At 39.4% G+C, this 23738-nt stretch overlaps 1 protein-coding gene across 6 annotated transcripts in view; it reads right to left on the reverse strand.

The window, feature by feature from the left end:
* ATRNL1 (attractin like 1) overlaps nucleotides 1–23738 on the reverse strand; it is a 991165-nt gene that overhangs the window by 334786 nt on the left and 632641 nt on the right. For all 6 annotated transcript variants that reach the window (XM_054034053.1, XM_054034052.1, XM_054034051.1 and 3 more), the window contains one exon: nucleotides 7636–7714. In XM_054034053.1, coding sequence (XP_053890028.1) covers nucleotides 7636–7714 — 79 coding nt within the window. The remainder of the gene's footprint in view (nucleotides 1–7635; nucleotides 7715–23738) is intronic.

Genomic DNA, 23738 nt, shown 5'->3' on the forward strand with positions numbered 1-23738 from the left:
TTAATAAAACAACCTTGATATTAAAATCAGGAGTAGAAAGGTTTTTTTTAAATGAACACAAGCTTATCTAATAAAATAAAGCAATAAGCTGTGTGGCACACACACATTATATTAAGAGAGAATTCTCTATGATTTCAAGTTTTTATGATTGTATATACTACCCTTTCATACAGAGAAATGGTGCACAACTGACTGTGTAATGAAATGCTGTTTATAAATTCAAAAATTTAAATAAAGGAATTATATTAACCTTTATATTTAAGTAGGCACTTTATACATATAATCCCATGCCTTCTGTACATTTTTACATAAATGTGCAATCATGCAGTACTTGCTCATTTCTCAAGAGACTATAGTATATTATATATAAGTCATCTTTTTAGATATATAGGACCTTTCCGGTAAGTAAGGTACAACTATAATATGTAAAATACAGATTTTTATAAGAATATTCAATAGCATTTTTAATAAATTTACTGCAGAATTATATATGCATCTACTTGGGATATATATATGCGTCTATATCTCTACGGCAGAAACAACAAACTCTTCAAAACTCAGGACGAGGCTGAATGAATGAATACATGTCTATCTCCTGATTGCCTTACTGAAGGACTGGTGCTTTGCTAAGGTAACTCAACTAGAACTTTCATGGATTCTATTCTTGCCTGAGCAGGACTGTCACCATCATCAGTCTAATGAGAGCCCTCAATACTGTATTGTAAACAAAAAGAAATTTCTTAATCTACTGCAAAGAGAAAATTCTTTGAATGAAAATGCTATCCAAGATATGGGGGAGGTGGGACTTTCATTCTTAAGTGGTTCATGGGGACAAAACCTTTGAGCCAATCTTGCACTCACTGATATACTGCCAATAATAACCTATGAGCGAATCTGTTACATTCATTCTGAAGAGAGGATTGACTGAATAGCTTAGATGCAGAACATGCTGAGACAACAAATGTTCTCTTCAATGTTCCTATTTAGGGAATCTGAGTTATGCATCAATTTTTGTAGAAAGGAGGAAAACAGAAGGCCTAGATTGAAATTTCATGGCAGGGGCTACTGGGTAAATTCTGAATATGAAGTGTGACGGAGAATAGCAAAACATTTCTGAGTTGAGGACAATTCTCTAGTGATCTCAACAAGTGAGATGAGAATGAGAAGGGTATTGGTTGTGAGGAAATCTACAATGGAGACCAGTGAGGCTTTTGGAGGAAAACAGCAGGAGGACAAGACTGACCAAATCACTTATGATAGCGTGAGAAAGTACAGGTGCTGCAATCTGTAAAGGATTAACAGGTCCTAGCTGCTGGTCACAGGGATGCTTGGAGCGGAGTATAAAAGGAAGGGGAAGCTGGGTCAAATGGGAACTGGTGGGGGGGTTGTTTTCTCTTCCCCCCTTGGCTTGCTAAAATGGGAAAAGCCTCTGGATACTTATTGCCCAGTGTTTTCATTTGATTTGCTTTTTGTTTCTGCGATTGTTTGGCATATAATAAACAAACCCTGAGAAAAAGGTCTTAAAAGAACTGAGGCTTGGAGCTTTATTTCCATTTCCTGGCTGACAGAACCAGCTATGAGCTTACAACTGAAATAACAGTTCATCTGAACATCTGTTCAGCAGGAGGGTAAAGTATAACTGATTCCAGGAGACCTAGATCTATGCGGGTCTGCCTCTAAGCCTCTGGAGATGGGCTTTTGGGTTTTTCTATTTTAAATAGGAAGGGTTCACTAATACTTGGAGGGGAAGGTCAGCATACCATGATCTTCAGGTCCAGGCTGGAGTAACTAAATTTACCTCACACATACTATTCTTTTGATTTTTCACAACACCCTCTGAATGAATGGAAAAGGCTAAAAGGATAAGGCATATAATAGGTCACTGACAATTTTATGCTGAATGAGCCTATTCGAAGCCTTCTTTACTGCCCCAAACCTGCTGCAGAACTTGGGAATGCCTCTGACTGAGTTGAAAACAGATCCCTCTCACAGTCCATCTAGAACTCTGTGATGCACTGTACCCCAAAATAGCATCCTGTAACCTCCAGACTGACTACTTGTGTATGGTTATGATATTTTGTACAAAGAATGCCTTGTAAAGTATCATATGAAAGATCATGATCTGCTGAAACGCATTGTTCTGTCAAAATATGTATATCATCATTATATATTGATATAACAGGGTCAGCACCTACCTCCTGCGAACACCCCCTCTGGTTGGGTATGTTTGCGTTCTTTCAGTTTTGGTGACCCCTTTTAGTGGTTCTCAGGTGTTTTTTTCAGTAACTCAGCCCTCCAGCTGAGTCACATACATTGTCTTCATGTTAACCAGAACAGACCCCTTCCAGGGTATACTGTTTATCTTAGTATCCCTCTGGTGGTCTCTCTAGCGCTCCCTGGGCGTTGGTCTTTAAGTAGTCCAGCCCTGTATGGGGCAGTATCTTCCTCCCTGGAGACACTATATTCCTGCGGCAGTCCCCACAGCCAGCCAGGAGCTCCTTCATTGCTCCCCTGGTTCCTGCTAGCAAACTGTCTCAGGCTCAGTCCTAGTAGCCAGCCAGGAGCCTCTCACTTCCCCAGTCCCTGCCAGCAGACTGTCTTTGGTCCTGTTGCTCTTCCATCCAGGGACACAGTCCTTTCTTCTCTAACTCCAAGCAGCAACTAACTATTGCTCTGTTCTACAGCTCCTTATATATGGCCCTCTTGATCCCTGATTGGCTGTTCCAGCTGTTCCTCTGATTGGTTGCTTCCTCGCAACCATTCTAGGCTACTTGGAGGACATCTCCACTGCTCCTTTCCTGGAATGGCTGTGGCAGAACCCTGAGGCCTCCAGCAGGGGGCCTTTGGGCCTAGTCCACCCCATCACAATGGAATTATGAGACTTTGCTATAGGGTTGTTATTGAAACATGTTGTGAGGTTGGGAGGCACCCACAGCTAGCCCACAGTGGCAACAAAGGAAGGGACCAACACCCAGTTGAGCTTTAAACAACCATCACCAACCATTGACCAGCAGGGGAATTGTATACAAGAGATTTATAATTCAATAAGAAACAGTTGTACAAGCATCACACAATGGAGATTGCTCAATTCTCTCATTCAGCAAGGCCCACCAGGATATGTCTGGGCCAGCATTTTTCCAGGGACATGAATTGAGAGTATAAAATAAGGGACAGTGGCATCATGAGACCACCTTTCTCCCCCCCCCCCCCCCCACCTACTCTGAAGGCAACAAGAATCCTGGAAAGATAAAGACTTTGAACTGGGGAGATTGGCCCCAGGCTGAGAAGGGAAATCAGCCCATCTATTAAGAACTGCAACCTGCCTGCAACATCCAGTGGAGTGAGAAAAACTGTTTGTTTCAGATCTTATTAAGTCTGATAAAGTTTAGGATTTAGAATGTGTATTAACTTTTTATTTCTTAGGTAACTATCTTTGACCTTTATGCCTACCGTTTATAATCACTTACAATCTATCTTTCTGTAGTTAATAAACTTATTTTAAAGTTTTATCTTTACCAGTGAGTTTGTCTAAAATGCTTGGGGAATCTGCTCAAATTACAAAGACTGGTGCATGTGCACTATCCTTTGATGAAGTGGCAAACTAATTAATGAGCCTGCATTGCCCAAGAGGGTCTTGTGCAGTGTAAGACCATATATATCCAGGGTGCAAGGCTGGGGGGATTTGCTGGTCTTTTCCTGTGTATGGTTTATGAGTCGCTTAGAGAGAATTCATGCAACTTAGCCGGACGTGTCCCTGCATGCTGTTGACTGAGTGATCACAGACCTGGAGAGGTTTGCTGCTTGTCACTAAGAAAGCATCGTGAGAGACAGCCCAGGGTGGAAAGTTAAGGGGGTTCAGCAGTCCCACAGTTCCAGGTTGTACCCCAGGAATCTGTCAGAAACTCCTAGGTAAATTTTCCTGTGTGTTTGTAAATTTTACTCTGATCAGTGAAGGAAGATTTCAGTTTTAACACCCACAAACTTGATCCTTGTTGCTCCAGGGTGGTTTCAATACACCACAGCCAGAACACTGTCCAACAGAATAATGCTGTAAGGTTCTTAATCATGTGAGAAAGTCTGTTAATATACCATGTCATCTTTCTCAGGATCAAGTTCCCTGAGCTGAGCATTTCAGGGTTCTACCCAGCTTTTCATATAGCCGTGTGTAGGTAGTGTTGCTGAGCTATTGTATTTAGCTAAGGTGATGCCTGTTAAATAGTTGTTCATGTTCTCTTGCTCAACGCTCCATTGATCTTTTGGGAACCATGAAATAAAGGAAACAGACTATTTACTTTTTCTTCCAATGCACTTGGTGAATAGGTTTGATGGTGAAAGATGGAATCTGCTATTGCTTGCCCTTTCAGAGGGCAGAAGAGGAGAGGGAGCTCAACAAGAAGTCAAAGTATAATGGAAGAATCAGATAGAATTTATACAGATGTTCAAAAAGCCTTTGCCAAAGTACATCACAAGAGACAGGAACCTAGGCAGACAAGAGATGAGAAGTACAGTGTTTCATGGATCAAGAAACTGACCAATAGACAAAAAAACATAGGAATAAATGGTCTTCTTTCAACATTGCAAAATTTAAATATATTTATTAATAATCTGGAAAAGTGATCATTCTGAATGAATGGCAAAGGATGAGAGGATAAGGTGTAGCTATCTGTCCATTTTATGCAGAATGATTCCATTCTAAAAGTAATTAATTTACCATCTGTATTAATAATCCCTATTAATGATCTGGAACAGGGAGCTGGAAAAATTTGCAGATGACTAACCCTTGTAAGTTTGTGTTCAGACTGAGAAATTTTAGAGAACCTTTACAAAGCGAGATGAATGGGCAACATAACAGGAAATAAGATTAAATGTTGAAAAACGCTATGTAATGCCCAGTGGAAGGAATCATTTTGAATTTCTCATACAAGTTGCTAGGTTGTACATTTAATGTAACCCCTTGGGTAAAAGACCTTTGTACATCTGTGAACAACTGAAGGAAAACGTCTGCTCAACAAGCAGCGGTGGTTTAAAAAAATAACTACAATGTGAGGATGTACGAAGAATAGGAAAATAAATATCCAGTTTTTGGGAAAAATGGAAAAGACCTGTTAAGATTCCTACTGTGTAATGCAAAATCCAAATGTAGCATAAAGTGACTGGATTGAGCCTAGGCTCAACTCAAATTGGTATCTGTGAAGACCAATTTAGCCATATGTTCAGGTCAGGCTCAAAGCAGGTCACAGTTTTGCATTTTTGCTTATAATGAATTCTCCTGCCTTTCAGTAGTCCATAAAATCTTTAAGGAATGATTTACTCAAGTCAATAGCCTGCTGAAATTCTCTAAGAAGAAGTTACCAAGAAATAAAGGCTTGCCACAATATGATAATCAGGCTCCATTTACTCTGGGGAAGAAAGATTGGCACAATACAGAATGACTTCACGATGGCAGAACGTTATATTTTCATTTTTTTCTTGCACTCCATCTATGTTTTCACTCTTGAATTCCTTAGTGATAACCAGACTCACATACAGTTTCTGCAGCTGACCCGAGACAGATCATATACTAGAGAAGGAGTCAAAGGCAACAAACATTTCTGTTCTGCAAACTAAACGATTGAGGCAGAAAAGTCCATTGATCCAAATAAGTATATTTTAGTACCAGGTATATTTACTTGTAACACTTGTATCCCATAACCCTAAAAGATATGCTGGGTAGTAAAACTGCTGCTATTTAACCAGAAATAAAGAGAAACATTAAATAATACAGCCTTATCCAAGTGTTGCACTCAAGATAAAGGAATGGGGTAAAATGGAAATAAAGGCTATTTTCTTAAACATTCACAATTATATAATGATAACATACTCTAACGGCTATCTTCTTGCTCCTTATAAATATACAGAAACAGCTGTTCACATTATCACATAGCAAACTATGAAATATTTGGGACTGAGTGACATTTAATTTTCTTTAGTTAAACTGAAGTAAAATCAAGGAATAGTATTGCAGACTGGGTCTCAAAAAGATTCAGCCCAGCTCACATTTAAAAATATTTCCAGTTTTGCTCTGTAAATGAAACTGATTTATGGCAGAGCTCCTTTGGCTTGTGCTTATATGTCAGTAGTTATGAGTTCATACACATTCCTATAGCTACCAAACTCTTCTTATGCCATCAAAGAAAGAACACTTCTAAGAATTCCATCATCTTTTCCCATGATGACAAATATGTCAAAGTGGTTTACAGAGAACACTTGGGGTCATTCTAATAGTATTTTTTCAAACATCTAGGAGAATAACCAGAGAAAGTACACAAAGACCACTAAATCTATAAAGTCAGGAATTTCTCACTTATTTTTAAATATTTTATTAAAATAATCTGATTAAAGTGAGAAATAGAATCAAGCAATTGCTACATTCCTTCACAGTACATTGTTGCACAGAATTACTCAGAAAGAATTAAGCATTGAGATAGAATCAAATAGAATACTAAGAAGTTAAATAGAAGACCATGGTTTAAAGTAACTTGTTTTGTATTTTCCAAGTAATGTTATATATATATACACACACACACACAACACATGCCCTTTGAGATAGGTCTATCGGATATTGTTCCTTTGAATAAGACAATACCTATCGTAAAATGACTATAGTAGCATAGGGGTTTCTTTGTTGCATCAGTTCAAAGCTATAATTGGGTATTACAACTAGTTACCTGATACTTCTAAAGCACGCATGAATTCAGTGTAGATAGATATACAGTGAAAAAATAATTTTGATTCAAAGCATATTCATACTTAATAGACTGTCAGGACACTATAAGATAAATCAATTCCACAGAGAAAAAAACAGTATTTAAATTTAAACTCCAGTCAAATAAGTGATATTTGCTAACATTACAAATGTGTCACCGACTGTTTCAAGGGCAAAGATCAGTGCCTTAAACCCTTTTCAGCTTTTGGAGTCATACTGCATACGTATTTATGCAAACTAGAGTTGTACCTCATCAACAATGGCTTTTTCAACAAAATAACACTGGATATTACAAGCTATTTTTTCCAAGAGCTATACCAATTCACACCAACAGAGAATATGGCAACTTTGTATACAAAACTTTATGAGTGAAATCATGGCCCCACTGAAATCAATGGTAAAACTTCTATTGACTTGAATGGGTCCAGAATTTCCCTCAATAATTTTAAAATCAATAAAATGAACTCAAGCACTAAGGACACTGAGTTCTTCTGGGCAGGACTGTCCCTTTTGAAGTATTTGAACGAGTACCTAGCACAATGAAGACTTAATACTAATTACATTCAAATAAGACAAATAAGTATGAGAATAAAGAATGGCATCAAGGAAAGGTACATTAAGGTACTGTGTCATCAGGCACTGTAGTACTTGCAATTTATCAACTTTTCTGCTACACTGTCTCATTTTGACAGCAGTAGAGAGCATATTCCACAGCAAAGTAATAATCTTACACTAGGGAAAGAAAGCAGATTCACTTGTTCTGCCTTAGCAAAAAAAAAACTTGGCAAGTAAAGATGATGTATTTGAAGGGAGTTACTTTAATTTCACCTGCCGCTCTGAATTCAGTCTGAAAGATAAAACCATCATAGTAATCCTAATGTTATTGATACCTCTCTCCGTCGAGAAGCCCAACAGGTTTGTTTGATCTTCCAAACGACAGCAGCCACCAGCAGTAAGGACAAAAAACAACTGCAATTACAAAAAAAGAAGAAGAAAAGAATTAAGATCAAATCATCTTATATAACCGCTCTGGAAAATAATTATGTACATTGTGAGGGAAACAAGGCTGACAGTAATGCATTAAAGCAGGAGCAGTAAACAGAAAAATGAAGGAGAATTGAACTTGGTCATGATGATTGATAGCTGTCAATCACCTAGCTTTCAAGTCAGAAGGGGATGCACATCCTGAAGGCTTTGCTTATCTCCACCAAACACTGTTCCTGTCTCCACTACAGCAAGTTAATTTCCAGCAGGCCCACAGTAGTCACCAAAAGAAAAAGAAGGTAAATTAACTGAAAATGACAATCTATTTTTGGAAAAATCAGTTATCTGAACAAGGAAATTTCATGTGTCTATACTTTTCTCCTGTTTGGCTACCAGTAATTTAAAGGAAGGCAGGTACTGCAACTTGGCAAGACATTAATTAGTATGATGTTTTAGACTGGCACAACAGGCAGCAGTGGATACATTTTGTCCAGTGTACCAAGTATATCCTTTGCTAACTTCTTTGAATAACAACACTTCAAAGAATATTGCTATGTTATATTCCCAAAGAAAGAGCAGTAAAAATCCGCTTGATTTGTGTAATACCTGAGTTATTAAATCTCTATACTTCCCACCTAGGGTGACTAGACGTCCCGATTTTATAGTCCCGATATATGAGGCTTTTTCTTATATAGAAGCCTATTACCCCCAACCCCCGTCCCGATTTTCCACACTTCCTGTCTGGTCACCCTATTCCCACCCAGCATTTGCCTTCCCTCCCCTATTCAAAAATTCCAAACATTTATCATTCTAATTTTTGACAATAGTTCTCTAAGCTAGATCTTCTTGTGGAGTATTAGTAATTCCCTCCACACACTCATTTTGGAGAGAAGCTGTACAGAATCCCACCACATCCTACTGAAGCTTTCTATAGTGAGGGGGAAGGCAAAAAGATTCTAAAAGCTTGAATCCTCTGTAAGAGTCCAGGATACCTTTGAATTAGTCTGTACAGCCATTTAAAAAAAAATAATCAAGGATTTTCTAGCTACATCTAAGAACCATTGATTAACACTAGTACTTGTCTTGTGCATAGTATTCCCAAGACCAGCTTGCCAACAGGACTGAAATTACAACCGGGAAGATCTGTCTCTAGGGGCAAGAGTCCATGTCAATTCATTCTTTAGTCGCTCTTCTGAGATTGTTAACTCAGGTGGCCATTAATAATAATTGTGATGTGAACAACAGTCTGGAATGAGAGAGCCCAAACACTTCATCGGGTGCAGGCCACAGTCAGCTGCATCTTCATATATTTAACAAAATAAAATAACAAACTATGTCCAAACCCCATAACCTAAGTTCTATCAATACTGTAAAATACATGGAGTTCGAATTTTTAATCAATATTTTCTTTATTTAAAGACCTTTTCACTGGGAACCTCCTAAACCCCTTTTATCAATTCCTTGTTTGGACATCCTTGAGAAAGCCTGCTACAGTGGCACCTAAGCTTAGCAGAAGGAAGAACCATATATGTGAGGCGGAAGGAGCTTCCGTTAAGAAGCAGGTCAATTAAGTAATTAAAATCAACAGCTTAGTTTTACTTGACACAATCAAATCTGGCTGTTCAGATTCAAGAAGATTGATCGGCCTGAACTTGGCAGTGGAAAAGAACAGATAAAGGCTCTGCTTCTAAATGCAAAGCTCTACCTTCCTCTTAATGGCCAATGTCAATGGCCAACATTTCTTCTGAGGGTTCTTTAATCCTCTTTGGGACTGTTGTGGAAAATAAAAATGTGGTCTCACGCCTTCTAGGACCACTATTTACAATTATGTTGTGCTTTTATTCATTTCTGGTACAGATTTTTTTTAGGTAATTGAGTTTTCAGTGGTTCTTGTAGCTGCAAGATAGCAAAACCAATGGATCAGAACAGTTCTGCAAACTTCAGAATTATTTTCCCTATAGAAAACTTGGGGGGGAATGGGAAGGAGGAGAGTAAATGAACTGTAATAAAGGATGCATGAGAGCCAGGTGCAGGTTCAGGAACCTTAGGGAATACTGAAGAGGAATTTCAATGCCACTATTTAATGAGCCTAAATGTAAATCATCTTTTTTGCAACTGTTCTTATTGAGAGAATCCAATGCAATAAGAAATTTTAAGCCATGCACCCTTTTATTAACATAGTGTGGTTTTTGCTAAGAAGGGGTATTCCACCAAAAGCTTTTGTTACAATCTCTATAATAGCAAACCGATATGAACATAGATTCACTATTGTAGAATGCACATACATTTACTGTTAAAACTATTTATTTCATTATTTCTGTTCATATTTTAACTTCTTTTTTTAAAAATTGTCCCTGGCCCCATCTCCAGTTTTTGGTTGAAATCAGGGACTAGTAGACTATGTGATAACCCTTGGGGCTGAGCAGAGCAAAGAACCATTCTGGGACAAAACACGAGATAAGGGTAAATTACTTGCTTGTTCCCTCCTCTCCTACAGGTCCATCTCAGGGACAAATGGGGATAACAGTCACCTACCACAGTTTACAGTGGTGGGACTTGAAACTGCAGGAATCCGAGGGTGGATACATGAGCATGAGAGAGTTAGGGCACACCAGAGATAGAACAGATAGCTGGTCAGGCTGACCAATTAGCTGTATCCCAAGAGCCCCACTGAGAGCAGCGCAGTGATGCATCCCTTGAGTGGTCCCATAGACCATTGCCAGGATCTAGACCCTTTTAATAGGAAATGCTCTCATTCACCTTTGTCCCACTCCCTGCATATTTCTCTTGAGCTGCCAGGAAAAAAACTGTATACAGGCAGTAGACCTGAGGCCAGTAAGATGCAAGTTCTTACATTACTCCTCTCACTTGAAGCCTGATCCAGCTCCTATGGAAATCAATGGAAAGACTCCAACTGCATTCTATGGCAGATGGACCAGACTTTTCGGTTCTTAATCAGTGGCAAGTTACCTTGCCTATAATCTATAAAGAAGGCATCCTTCCAGATGATGTTGTGGCATCCTCTCGCATTGAGGATACCTCTCCGAGGGAGGGAGCTCCAGTTATTAGGAAGAGACAGGTTTTAGTAATGGATGATTCGATCATTAAAAACATAGATGGCAGGGTTTGCAATGACCGTGAGAACGCAGGTGACTTGCCTGCCTGGTGCAAAGGTTGCGAATCTCTCGAGACATCTAGATAGGCTTATGTGTAGTGCTAGGGAGGAGCCGGTGGTCATGGTACATGTAGGTACCAATGACATAGGGAAGGATAAGTCAGAGGTCCTGGAGGCCAAATTTAGGCTGCTAGGTAAGAGATTGAAGTCCAGGACCTCCATGGTAGCATTCTCTGAAATACTTCCAGTTCCACGCGCAGGGCCAGTTAAACAGGCAGAACTGCAGTGTCTTAATACGTGGATGAGACGAACATGTAGGAAGGAGGGGTTTAGTTTTATTAGGAACTGGGGGAAACTTTTGGGAAAGGGAGAGCCTATACAGGAAAGATGGGCTCCACCTAAACCCAAATGGAACCAGACTGCTGGCGCTTAAAATTAAAAATGTTGTTGAGCAGTTTTTAAACTAAGGGCTGGGTGAACGCCAACAGGTGCAGAGGAGCATGTGGACATTCCCTATGTCCTAATAAGGAGGAGAGGATGGAAGATGATAAAATACAGGTAGGATCTTATGAGAAATAGTCAAATGAAAAAAAGTCCCATCCAATTACATCATACATAGATGAACATAATTTGTTGGGGAATAGTCAACATGGTTTTTGTAAAGGGAAATTATGCCTCACCAATCTACCTGAATTCTTTGAGGGGGTCATCAAGCATGTGGACAAGGTGGATACAATGGATATAGTGGTTTTAGATTTTTGGAAAGCCTTTGACAAGGTCCCTCACCAAAGGCTCTTAAGCAAAGTAAGCAGTCATGGGATAAGAGGGAAGGTTCTCTCATGGATTGGTAACTGGTTAAAAGATAGGAAACAAAGGGTAGGAATATATGGTCAGTTTTCAGAATGAAGAGAGAGGTAAATAGTGGTGTGTCCCCCATGGGTCTGTACTGGGCCCAGTCCTATTTAACATATTCATAAATTATCTGGAAAAAGGGGTAAACAGTTAGGGGACAAAATTTGCAGATGATACAAAACTACTCAAGATAGTTAAGTCCCAGGCAGAATGCAAAGAGCTACAAAAGGAACTCTCAAAACTGGTTGATTGGGCAACAAAATAGCAGATGAAATTCAGTGTTGATATATGCAAAGTAATGCACATTGGAAAATATAATCCCAACTATACATATAAAATTGATGGGGCCTAAATTAGCTGTTACCACTCAAGAAAAAGATTTTGGAATCGTTGTGGATAGTTCTCTGAAATCATCCACTCAATGTTCAGCAGCAGTCAAAAAAGCAAACAGAATGTTGGGAATCATTCAGAAAGGGATACATAATTAGACAGAAAATATCATATTGCCTCTATAGAAATCCATGGTTCGCCCACATCTTGAATACTGCATGCAGATGTGGTTGCCCCATGTCAAAAAAAGACATATTGGACTTGGAAAAGGTTCAGAAAAGGGCAACAAAAATTATTAGGGATATGGAACAGCTTCCGAATGAGGAGAGATTAATAAGACTGGGACTTTTCAGCTTGGAAAAGAGACAACTAAGGGGGGATATGACAGAGGTCTATAAAATCATAACTGGTGTGGAGAAAGTAAATAAGGAAGTGTTATATACTCCTTCTCATAACACAAGAACTAGGGGTCACCAAGTGAAATTAATAGGCAACAGGTTTAAAACAAACAAAAGGAAGCATTTTTTCACACAACACTGTCAACCTGTGGAATTCTTTGCCAGAGGATGTTGTGAAGGCTAAGACCATAACAACGTTCAAAAAAGAACTAGATAAATACATGGAAGATAGGTCCATCAATGGCTATTAGCCAGGATGGAAGGGGATGGTGTCCCTTGCTTCTATTTGCCAGAAGCTGGGAATGAGCGACAGGGGATGGATCACTTGATGATTACCTGTTCTGTTCATTCCCTCTGGGGCACCTGGAATTGAACAGTCAGAAGACAGGATACTGGGCTGGATGGACATTTGGTCTGATCCAGTATGGCTGTTTTTACGTTCTTAAGATGATTTTACTAGTCGTGCAGGATCAAGATCAGAAATTGCCTGATCCAAAGAAATTGCCACAAAAAGCATCAACTTTGGAAATTACATGGATGAACATTTTAATTAACATTTTTGTGTGACCTTTTCTTGGTCAAAAACAATGAATTTCAATGTTTGGTTTTCTTTCTTTTATATATAATAAACTACACGTAAAGATTTCTCAAACCTGATGTGCTAATGAGGAAGAGAAAGACATACTGTAGAATTCTTTTTCATTATCAATATGTTTCCCCAGGAAACTGCCCCTAAAGAAATACAATTTTGTTTCTAAGGTCTATAATGAATGTGTGCTGTTATAAACAAACTGCACTCTGTATCTTAATGAGTATTCATGTTTAATTATAATAAATGAAAACATATTTATTCCTGTTAACACACATACAAACACAAGTACAAATAACTTAGAATGACATGTTTTCATTAAAAGAAGTATACATATGAGGAATTGGTATTATAAATGAAAGGAAGGTGAAATTAAATAAAATTTCTAAGCAGAAATTCAGATGTCCAACTTTTATTCTCTTCTTTTTTTAAGTGCAAAGAGAAATTTAAAAAATGTTAAAATGCATGTGGCATGCTCAGGCATATATGACTACACAGACTCCAGGATTTTATCTAAAACTTTAGTTTGCATTATTGGTTAGGATATATTTCCACGTTGGAGAAATACAAATAAAACATTTCAAACTGTTCAAACATAACTGACACCATTAAAATTAAAAGATGTCTCCAATTCTATGCTAAACATTCTTCAGATTTACTAATTTTACTAATGATTTCTTTAAAGTGTATCTCATTTTATTCCAAAAACAAGAAAAAAAAACAACCTTTGCTTAAAAAAAAAAAAAGATTGCAAAGGGAAAAATATATTTACTTACCACATTGTTTACAAAACACAAGAACTTAACAAGCAATTAAATGAACAGTTAAGACCTCAAAAATCTTACCCTGTCCACATAACAAACAAATACAATGGGTAAAATTCTCAACATTGTCCAAGGACCAGACTTTTAAAAGAATGTGTGCACCTAAAAATGTATTGGGATTTCAGAATAGATGCCTAACTCCAATAGGTTTCAATAGGAGTTAGACATCTAAGCACTTCTGAAAATCCCAACAGGTGTTTATCTGCATCCTTTGGTGCCTAATTACCTTTAAATATATGGACGTAATTGACTTTGTTAGCTAAGACCCATAGTAGTCTAAGTCCCACTGACTTTCAAAGTCAATGGACTTTGCCTGCAAGTTGGTCATGGTGACTCACTCAACTCTCACTAGTGGCTCCTAGTAGCTGCGTGTGCATTTCACTCCAGGACCTTGCCTTGGCTGGTATGCTAAACCTTGTGAGGGTAATTAGCAGTGGCTGCTAATGAAAACCTGTCTGGCCCTCCAAGTGCACGAAATCTCCTACAGTGAAGCCAGCAAAACAACTTCCAAAGTATAACACTGGTAGAAACAGTACTGGAGCAAGCTAGTGGATAGCTCAGAGCAGTGTTGTAGATGGAGTACAATACACTGGTCAACCACAAAGCCAAAGAGTTGTGGTTGAACACTTGGCTAGTACTGAACCATAGAAACTGAATGAAGATTGGAAAGAGAAACAAAAGAATGCAGGTACCCAGACAAACAAGAACCACATTCACCGACTGGAAACCGAGGCAGGAATGAAAAGTATGCCGTTGGAACAAACACAACAATACACAAATTGGAATATGAAATGAAAGAACATCATACCAGGCTGGAGCACTTGTGGTAATGATATAGTGGGAAATTATTCATGTAGCCAAAAAGAGATGGGCAGGCAAAGGAGAATTCTATCAGGATGAACATAGGACATTGACATCAGGAAGAAAAGATGGTGGACACCAGGATGGAGTTGCATTGTTGCTAAAGCCAGGCAATTATGGCATTTAACCTGATATTGCCCCATATGCTGAGGGTGAGATTTAAAATAAAATCGGATGCAGTCACAATAGTACATGTGCCAACCTTAGCAGTGCCAGAGAAAAAAATGGACATATTTTATCATGATCTACAGAAAGCAATACGCAAAGTTTCAAGACAAGATGAACTGGTGATGGAATATTTTAATGCGGAAGTAGTATCGGATTGGAATTCCTGGGGTGGAGCAACAGGCAGATTTGGACTTGATGAAGAAAACAAAAGATGAGAAAGGCAGCTAAATTTCTGCCTAACTTACAACCTTGTGATAAAAAACATGCTATTTCAACAAAGAAAGCTGCGGAGGAAGTGGACTCATATATCATCTGATGGGCCAAACAAAGAAAATGATAGACTTCATAATTGTGAATCTCAAATGGAAATCAGATGTATTGACATTCAGATTATTTGTGGCTGATATCAATAGGATCATAAATTAGTGTTAGCATCAATGAGGTTGAGCCCAAGGGCAACTGAAAAAGTGCCAAGAACTGAGATCTATAGTGTGGGTAAATTGAAAGAGCCAAATTTCAGGAAAGAAAACAAAGAAGCCTAGTGGAGAAACATCATGACTCTGGTGAAAGAAGAAATGAATGTTAAAGAGACGTGAAACAGTTTAAAAAATTAGATTATAAGAGCGGCTGAACAAGTTTTGGGGTATAAAGTCAACACAAAGAAACCAAGATGGACAATAGATGAAGTGCTGCAGTTGAGTGACAAGTGTAGGAAGCTGCAAGCCTATTAGCTGAGTACCATGGGTTGACCAGAGAGAGAAAACAAAGAAAGACACAGATAACTGGATAAATGAACAATGTAAAAAAGCAGAAGAATACAGAAAGAGAATTGCAACACAAGGGTTTTATCACAAGATAAGAGAATTGTAGGGAACATATGTATTGAAGATGTCAGTGGTGACAAACAAGCAAAGAAAGAATATTTTGAAGTCCTGTACAACATGCACTACATAGTAGATGAAACTGTCCTGAAGAAGCTTCCCAGTACAAAAATTGGAGAGCACAATCTGGAATTCTTAGTAGTGTTAGTAGTAAGGATCTCAATAAAGTTTGAAAAAGAAAAAGGTGCCAGGAAATGACAACACAGATGTAGAGCTGTTGCAAACAGGCGAGGGTCACATGGTAACGGTGATGCACAAACTATTCAACAAGATTTACAAGTAAAGAGCAAGTGCGGCGTGAATGGGGGAAAGCATTAATAGTAATGATCTTTTAAAAAAAGGAGATAAGAGTAAGTGCAAGTATTACAGAGGAATTAGTTTATTGAGTGTGCCAGGAAAAGTATTCATCAAGTCGTTGCAGAAGAGAATAAAGAGGGACATGGAAACAGTGCTTGCAGAGAAACAGGCCGGATTTAGGCCAGGATGAAGTACAACTGATCAGCTATTTGTGATGACAGAGATGAGAAAAGTATATGTTTTACAATTAGCGATCTTTACAATAAAGTATTTTGGTTGTGGAATTGGGAAAGTCCGGGGGCTGGGAGGAAGGGGAGTCTGATGATGAAGTGGGATGAGTAAATCTCAGCTGATAACAGTGAGGTGGGGGGTGGGGCAAGGAAAGAAAGTCCTGGCAAAAGTTAGGAGAGTCTAAGGAATCCCAATGGTGTTTGTTACTTTATGATGGAGAAATTCTGCTGCCACCACAGCCATGGAAACACATTAGCTCTGAAGCCCATATACCACAACCACTCAGATGATTAAAGGACCTCCTTTTAATCTTGCTAGTTGTGAATCAGGGTCCATGCACTTGCTGTTTGTAACCCTACATTCCATTCATGTCTTGCTCTGTAACCAGCCTGCTAAAATCTGCTCGGTTCAGCAGCTGAGAGTTTATCGCTGTCCTTCCCTTAGATCATTCCTCTTTCATATAAACCTAGATTTATTCACCACTACCCTGATTCAGATTTGTCTTGCCCACGCCACATCAGCTGATCATTATCTCCCCCTCATCCATACTTGTTGCTCTATAGTATCCCCTAACTGGACCCTTAGAGATGGGCGACTGAGAGGAAGAATTAATTTACCTGCAGCTGTGATGCTGCTTCATAGCTCCCAGTTCTGTTCTGCTAGTATCATAGCAGCAGCAGAAAAATCCTCAGAGCCTCCTCTTAACCAGAACATGCAAATAGGGTCTGAATATGGGGCATACAATCTAAAATAAACTATGACATTTAAAAATGCAAGTGCAAACAAAATTCCTTTAAAAGTTAATTTGTATTTATTAATTTGTCTCAAGTGAAATCACACAAGTTAACAACATCCTTCAAGTTCATTTAAAACTAATTATATGGAGAATTCTTCTTATCCGGATGTAAAGTACTTATAATGCTATTTTTGGGAGCAATCCTGAAAGCCATTATATTCACATCAGTATTCCTTATGTGAGTAGTCCTATTAAAGTCATATAAATCGTTCCTCAAAACTCACCTCTACCCACCACTACTGAGTTCAAAAAAGCCAAATGACCCCTTCTCTTCCCCCCAACCCAACTTTCTCCTCTTTTCTATTTCTCACCCTTCTCTGTGGCTCTACTTATATTTGTAAGTTCTGTGGGACAGGGACTATGTCCCATGCTTTTCAATATTTTTTTCCAAAACTGCCTACAGGATTTAGGATCTTAAGTCCCATTTTCAAAAGTGACTTCAGCACTTGGGCCCAAATCTTCAAAGATTTTTAGGTGCCCAATTCCAATTGAAATCAATGGCAGTTAGATGCCTAATACTTTTGAGGATCTGGGTTTTAGGAGCCTAAATCTCATTGAAAATAATTGGAAATTAGGCCAGGTTTTAGAAGTATTTAGGCGCCAAAAGGTGCAGATAGGTGCCAAGTAGGGTTTTCAAAAGTGCTGAGGTGCCTAACTCCCATAGGAGTTGATACAAAGGACACTAGGCACCTATCTGCCTCTTCAGGCACCTAAAAACCGTTACAAATTTAGCCCCAAAGTGACTAACATGTTTAAAAATGGGACTTATTTTTGAAACTTTTATCCTTTATCTTTGTGTCTTATACAACTGTGATGGGGTATATAAACCCCACACTGGAGAACAAGAGGTTAATGAGCTGCTCTGGACTAAGCCAATCCCTCCCTCACCTCCCCCTGCCACCCTGCAAGAGATGCACAGGCTGGAGAAGAGTTAAAAGGGAGCTGAACAGCTCACTTGTGGGAAGGCCAGGGAAGAGAAAGGACCTTTATCTTGCAGCTCCTAAGAAAGGATTGAGTGAAGGTGGGAATCTCTCCTGCCCACAACTGCCTGAAGGTCCCTACCTGAGGAAAGGGAGGACTGGCTTCTGATAGACCCTGAGAGAGAAGCATATCCCCCTTGCACTTACTAACCCAATTTATTTGTGTTGACTCCCTGTGTTTGGTTTATGGACTACCCCTGAAGGGGAGAGAGACTGAACTAACATGGCGGAAGGGCCAAAGTACCAAAGGAAGCCGCCACTCCAAGAGGGGGAGAGTTACCACACCATGCCCAGTCACACAGAGGTGCCATGTGATGAGAAGACCCACTTCAAATTTTCCTGTACAGACTACAAACTATGGACAATAGAGGGATGGTAGGATGTGGCCCAGATAGGGCAGCCTTAAGACATTCCTGGATGGCAGATCCTTTTGCCATCCTCACAGAACCCTGGGCTGGAATCCAGTGGAGTGGGAGAACCTGATTCCCTTCCCAAAACCCCCTCTGCAAGTCGAAGGGCCTAAGCCTGACCACTAGGCAATGCTCCCCATCACATTGTTGGAACAAATAACAAACAGTAATAACAATGAAAACAGCAATTAATATAGAAATGAAGGTTAGTTATCTATAACCAAAGTTCTTCAATATGAGCCTCTGCATATTCTCACAATTGTGGAATCAAGACACCCGCAGTGTGAGCTTCTGCAACCTTCTGGACAGCCGTGTCCATTGGGGCCATTCCCTAATCATTTATTTCCCTATTCTGGATGGTTCTGAGGGTATAAAAGGGGAAGTGGCCCCAACTGCCCTTTAGTTCTTTCCATTAATTCAGGAATTCCTAACCTAAGACTCTGCATAAGTGGAGAAGATCGGCAGAGAGCATGAATACGCAGAGACTCATTTTGAAGAACTTTGGTTACAGGTAGTAACCTTCATTTCTTCTTTAAGGAGTCTTGGCATACACCCCTTTGTGGGAATTTAGTGAGCAGTATAGCCCCCAGGAAGATGGGTTGAGGAGTTCTAGGTCAAAAAGAAGCTGCATTTGTCCTGCATGAGGACTCTGACAAATTCAGAAGGTTGACCCTGCCAAGTCATATGTGTGAAACATAATGTGTTTTGCATAACGTTTGCACCAGGACAGACTGGCTCCTCTAGTGTCATCTCCATCTCTCCAAAGGTTTGGAAACTGGTGCACAGGTTTTGGCCCCATATAAATAACAACCAAGTTATCTGAATACATGATATCTGCCTCCCTGAATCTGAGGCTCATGGACATACATGCAAGCCAGTCATCTGTAAGAGCTGGGAAGTTCAGACATCTTTACATAGTTAGGAGGCAGACGGGACCACATGCTCTGTGAGAATGCAACATAAAGGAGTTAGTCATTAGGCTTGTATCTCAGCAATGCGCTAGGCCAGTGATAACTCAGACTGAGGCTTTTAAACTGCATGTGGCTCTTTAATGCGTCTCCTGTGGCTGTCTACAACACATGATATTAAAACACTGTGTGATTTAATTATTAACCAATCTAAGTTATTAACCAATAGGATGCTTTTGCTGTGTTATTACCCAATTGTTGGTGAATAAAATAATAATACTTGGTCAGTCATTTTGCTGTGAGAATTTATATATACACACACACACACACACACACAATGAATGTAGCTCTTTTGGGTAATATTGATGAAACTACTGTGGTTCCTTTGGGTAATGTTGAGAGCTAATTTGGCTCTGAACCACTGAGGTAGGAATATCACTGCTCTAGGCTATCAAAAATGGCATGTTCATAAAGATATAATACAAAGAGAACAATCTGGCCAATTGTTAAATGGAAGCCTATGAGCTTCACGAGGATAAAATGACAATCCCCTGGTTCTTTCTAGAAGAGGACACCCTTAGGGTGAGATAAATTAACCTATTCTTCTGCAGAATTCACTGCACATGCCAGGCACTGCAATGGATAATTGAATCACATTTTCTGCAGCTGTCCCAGCAAAGTAACTACCCCCAGCAATTCTAGAAGTACACAGAGCAACCCTATCTTAGATAAGGTTATTCCAAGGTGAGAAAGGGGTGACAATGTGTGTAGAGGTTGGAAGAGGGATAGCAACCAAATCTCTCTTGGCAGATGTCAAAGAGGCTTTTCAGTAGGATTTTTTTTTTTTTTTTTTGGTATCTGAAGTGTAAAATAGTCTAAACTCATGGTCTTCTTGCTTAGAAATGATGCAGATGTGGAAATGTCTTTCAATTCACAGAGTAGGTGTGACTGATCAAAGACTTCTGCTTTTTAACAGGATCTTTTAGATCTCAGAATAACACTCACAAACCAGTCAACTGTCAGCCAGAGAAACTCTGAACCTGGATGGAGACTCCCACCTGATATCTGAGACAAAAAACCAGTAGTTTAAAAAACAGGACTTTAACATCAGACCCACAATATTTAATGACAGATTCCCCCATCTCTAACCATGCCTGGTGACAGCAACTTGGTACCAAGTGGACCAAAGTTTGAAAGCCCTCAGAAGAATCCAGGGCAACACAGAGATAAGTTCCTGTTTTTTGGTGGAGAAAAGGCTTGCAATATTGATTTTACATCTTCCTTGTCTTTGTATAAGAATCTCGGACAAGCCCATTATCCATGTTGGGAAAGAGACTTAATTGCTATTTACCTTAGTTGTGGAAAAAAATATAAAGCAAGAGCCCTTGATAGAGCACTTGCAATGCTGAGTGCAAATTCTGTTGAAACAGTCTGTCAATATAATATCTTTCCCTCTGGATAAGACATTGGGTCACTTCTTGACAAGTGTGCTTGGCAGTCCTTCATGTTGGACTGTCAAAACTTGATCTAGGCTCGGGTCCTGCAAGATCCAGATATTCGGCAGCAAGATCCAGATGTAGGCTTGGTTTTTGGCTCTGGATACAGATTCATACTCATCAGGAATTGGTCCCTACGCCCTTCTGCCCCTCCCTATCTCCTCCCCCCCCTTTTTTAAGATCCCAATCCATCTCTTGTTGTGGAGCCAAATATGGGTTTTGCAGCTCCTTGATCCGTGCTCGGCTATCAGAGGCGGATGTGGATTTTGCAGCCCAGGATTCATAGTTGACTGCTAGATCCCGATCTGAGTAGCAGGATTCCTGGCTTTGCAGATCTGGAATGTTTGAAAGTTGGATCCATGGGCCAGAGAGTCACTTTAGGCATAGAGCTAGGTTTCTTAGTTCAATGTAGAGACCTTAACAATGACTGGCTCCTCAATCTGATGCTGGATTGCTTCAGTGCCAGCTTGGCTGAATAGGACTGAAGAGCCTCCTCCATTAATAGGGGTTTCTGAGTTGCCTCTTCCACTCCTGTGGATCCAGACAGAGCCCATGCTCATCTTCTTTTTTTCTTTTTAAGTTATGACCTCATTAACTAACTGGCAAACTAACTAGCTATCAACAAATTCCCCCCCCCCCCCGCCAAATGGATGGGGAGAAGGGATGGGGGGGGGAGAAGAGAATAAAAAGAAAAACTGACCAAGAAAGCATCAAGGACAATGTGTGTGATCAGAGCTTGCTACACCTCCAGCAGTTAGAAGGAACTGAGGGGCAGTTGGGGCCACTCCCTCCTTTATATTCTAGGAACTCTCCAGGATGGGAAAGGGATGGTGGGGTAAGTGTCACCAACAGACACTGCTTTCCAGAAGGTTCTGGAAGCTCCAGGTGCAGGAGTCTTGATCCCACAAGTATGAATATCAGAGGCCACTTGAAGAACTACAAATACTAACATATATGCAACCTGCAGAAGTAAAGGTGTACAGAATAAAGCTTGTTGTGTTTGTTAAATCTAATAAAAAACAAACACACAGAATTATTCAGAAATTTTAATATTTTATATTATGATATAAATGATTTCCATTAGAACACTTCCATTCTTCCCAGAAGAACTCATGTCAATAGAGAATCTTGCCTCTAATTTATAAGCATACATTCATTAATGTTTTAATTAATTCAGTAATTACCATAATTTGGCAAACTATGATGAAGTAGCTAAAGGGCATGTTTTCTCCACATTATGGCCAAAATATCTGGAGTAAAGAAGCACAGTGCAGGAACTGGTAAACTCCCATTCATCCAACAGCTCAGAACTTCAACATGAGAGTACTGTATATGTCTACTTACATATCCAGGTTACACACAAAGATTTAGTTTTTCCTCTACAGAGCAGCTGTTTTACACTACCAGTCCAAAACAGCCCTAATCCAGAGTTGTTGGCCTACAAAGATCACCCTAAAGAACAGGGGTGGGGGAAATCTTCTGGTAGCATAAAGCTGGCACAGTGGCTACACTAAGTGTTTCTCCTGGGATGAGCTTTAAGGCTATTTTATGCTGGTGGTACAACTCCAGCAGCACTGAAAGGGAGCTTGAGTAGAGGTAATAACTGAAGGAAAGGGGCATTCTTAAACCCTGGAAATCCCCGACTGCCTTATCAGCACTTTAAGGCCACTGGCAGCTGACATGAGTTTGAATAGTATTTAGGCTGCTGTAATTCACGCTAGAATACAGATGTTATATACAGTTGACCCAAGATGGAAGGGGTACAAAGGACAACTTTTCATCTGGGCAGCGCTGTGTGCTTCTCAGTAGTAGGTGAAGATCTGGACCATAGTTTTAGAAGTTTACATCACTACCAAGCATAATGAAAAGCAAACAACTCATGATAAGTATCTTAGGAAGATACTTTAAGCTTCCTTGTTGGAGAAAAGAAGAAAAATATATGGAGAAGAGGGTAATAAACCTTAAAAAAGGAATACTACTGGAACCATATAGTTTAATAAAGCTCAGCAGGAAAGCATTTAATAAGATTGTTAAAAACTTAAATTGGCAGTTGTGTTGGTATAGAGAAAAACACAAGTAAAATAAACTAAGAAATCAATAATGCTTTCAGATAAACATCTTAATCTAAATGTTGAATGCAAAACTAACAGCATAGTCTAGAACTCATTTTGAGTGCTGGCCAAAGTATTAATGTATATCAGTTACCACTTATATTTTACTATCAGTGATTGTAAATTGCACTTTTAAAATGAAACATTTTAAATTTAATATTGGGGCAATTCATTAGGAGAGAGCTGCCTTTACATCTTTGTATAAGCCTAATGTGTGTCAATACATTTTAAAATGTTGAAAAAAAGAGTTTAATCAATGTAATCCTCCCCCCCCCCCCCCCCAACTGCTATAATGGACTGAAATTGTATCTTACAGCTGGTCCAACAAAGACCAAGCTTATTGGCCTTTAGTTCAATGAACACAGGAACATAGACCTGGAAGGGACCTCCTAAGTCATCAAGTCTAGTCCTCTGATGTCACAGGCAATCCTGTTCATATACTTGTCAAGCTCCATCTTAAAGCTACTTAGCTTGCTTAGCCCGACTACTCTTACTGGAAGGTTGTTTCAGAACCTCCCTCACCTGATGGTTAGAACCTCCTTCTAATTTCCAGTCTAAATTTATTCATGACCAGTTTATATTAATTTGTTCTTGTGCCAACACTGTTCATTAGCTAAACTGCTCTTCTGTCTCCCTGGATGTTTATCCCAAAATGTACTTATAGAGAAAAATCATATCCTCTCTCAGCTTTTGTTTTGCTGGGCTAAACAAGCCAATCACTCTTAGTTTCTTTTTCATACGAAATGATGATCAGGGAATGGA

Source organism: Malaclemys terrapin, chromosome 7 (assembly GCF_027887155.1).
Source record: "Malaclemys terrapin pileata isolate rMalTer1 chromosome 7, rMalTer1.hap1, whole genome shotgun sequence".
In the NCBI taxonomy this organism is placed as follows: domain Eukaryota; kingdom Metazoa; phylum Chordata; order Testudines; family Emydidae; genus Malaclemys; species Malaclemys terrapin.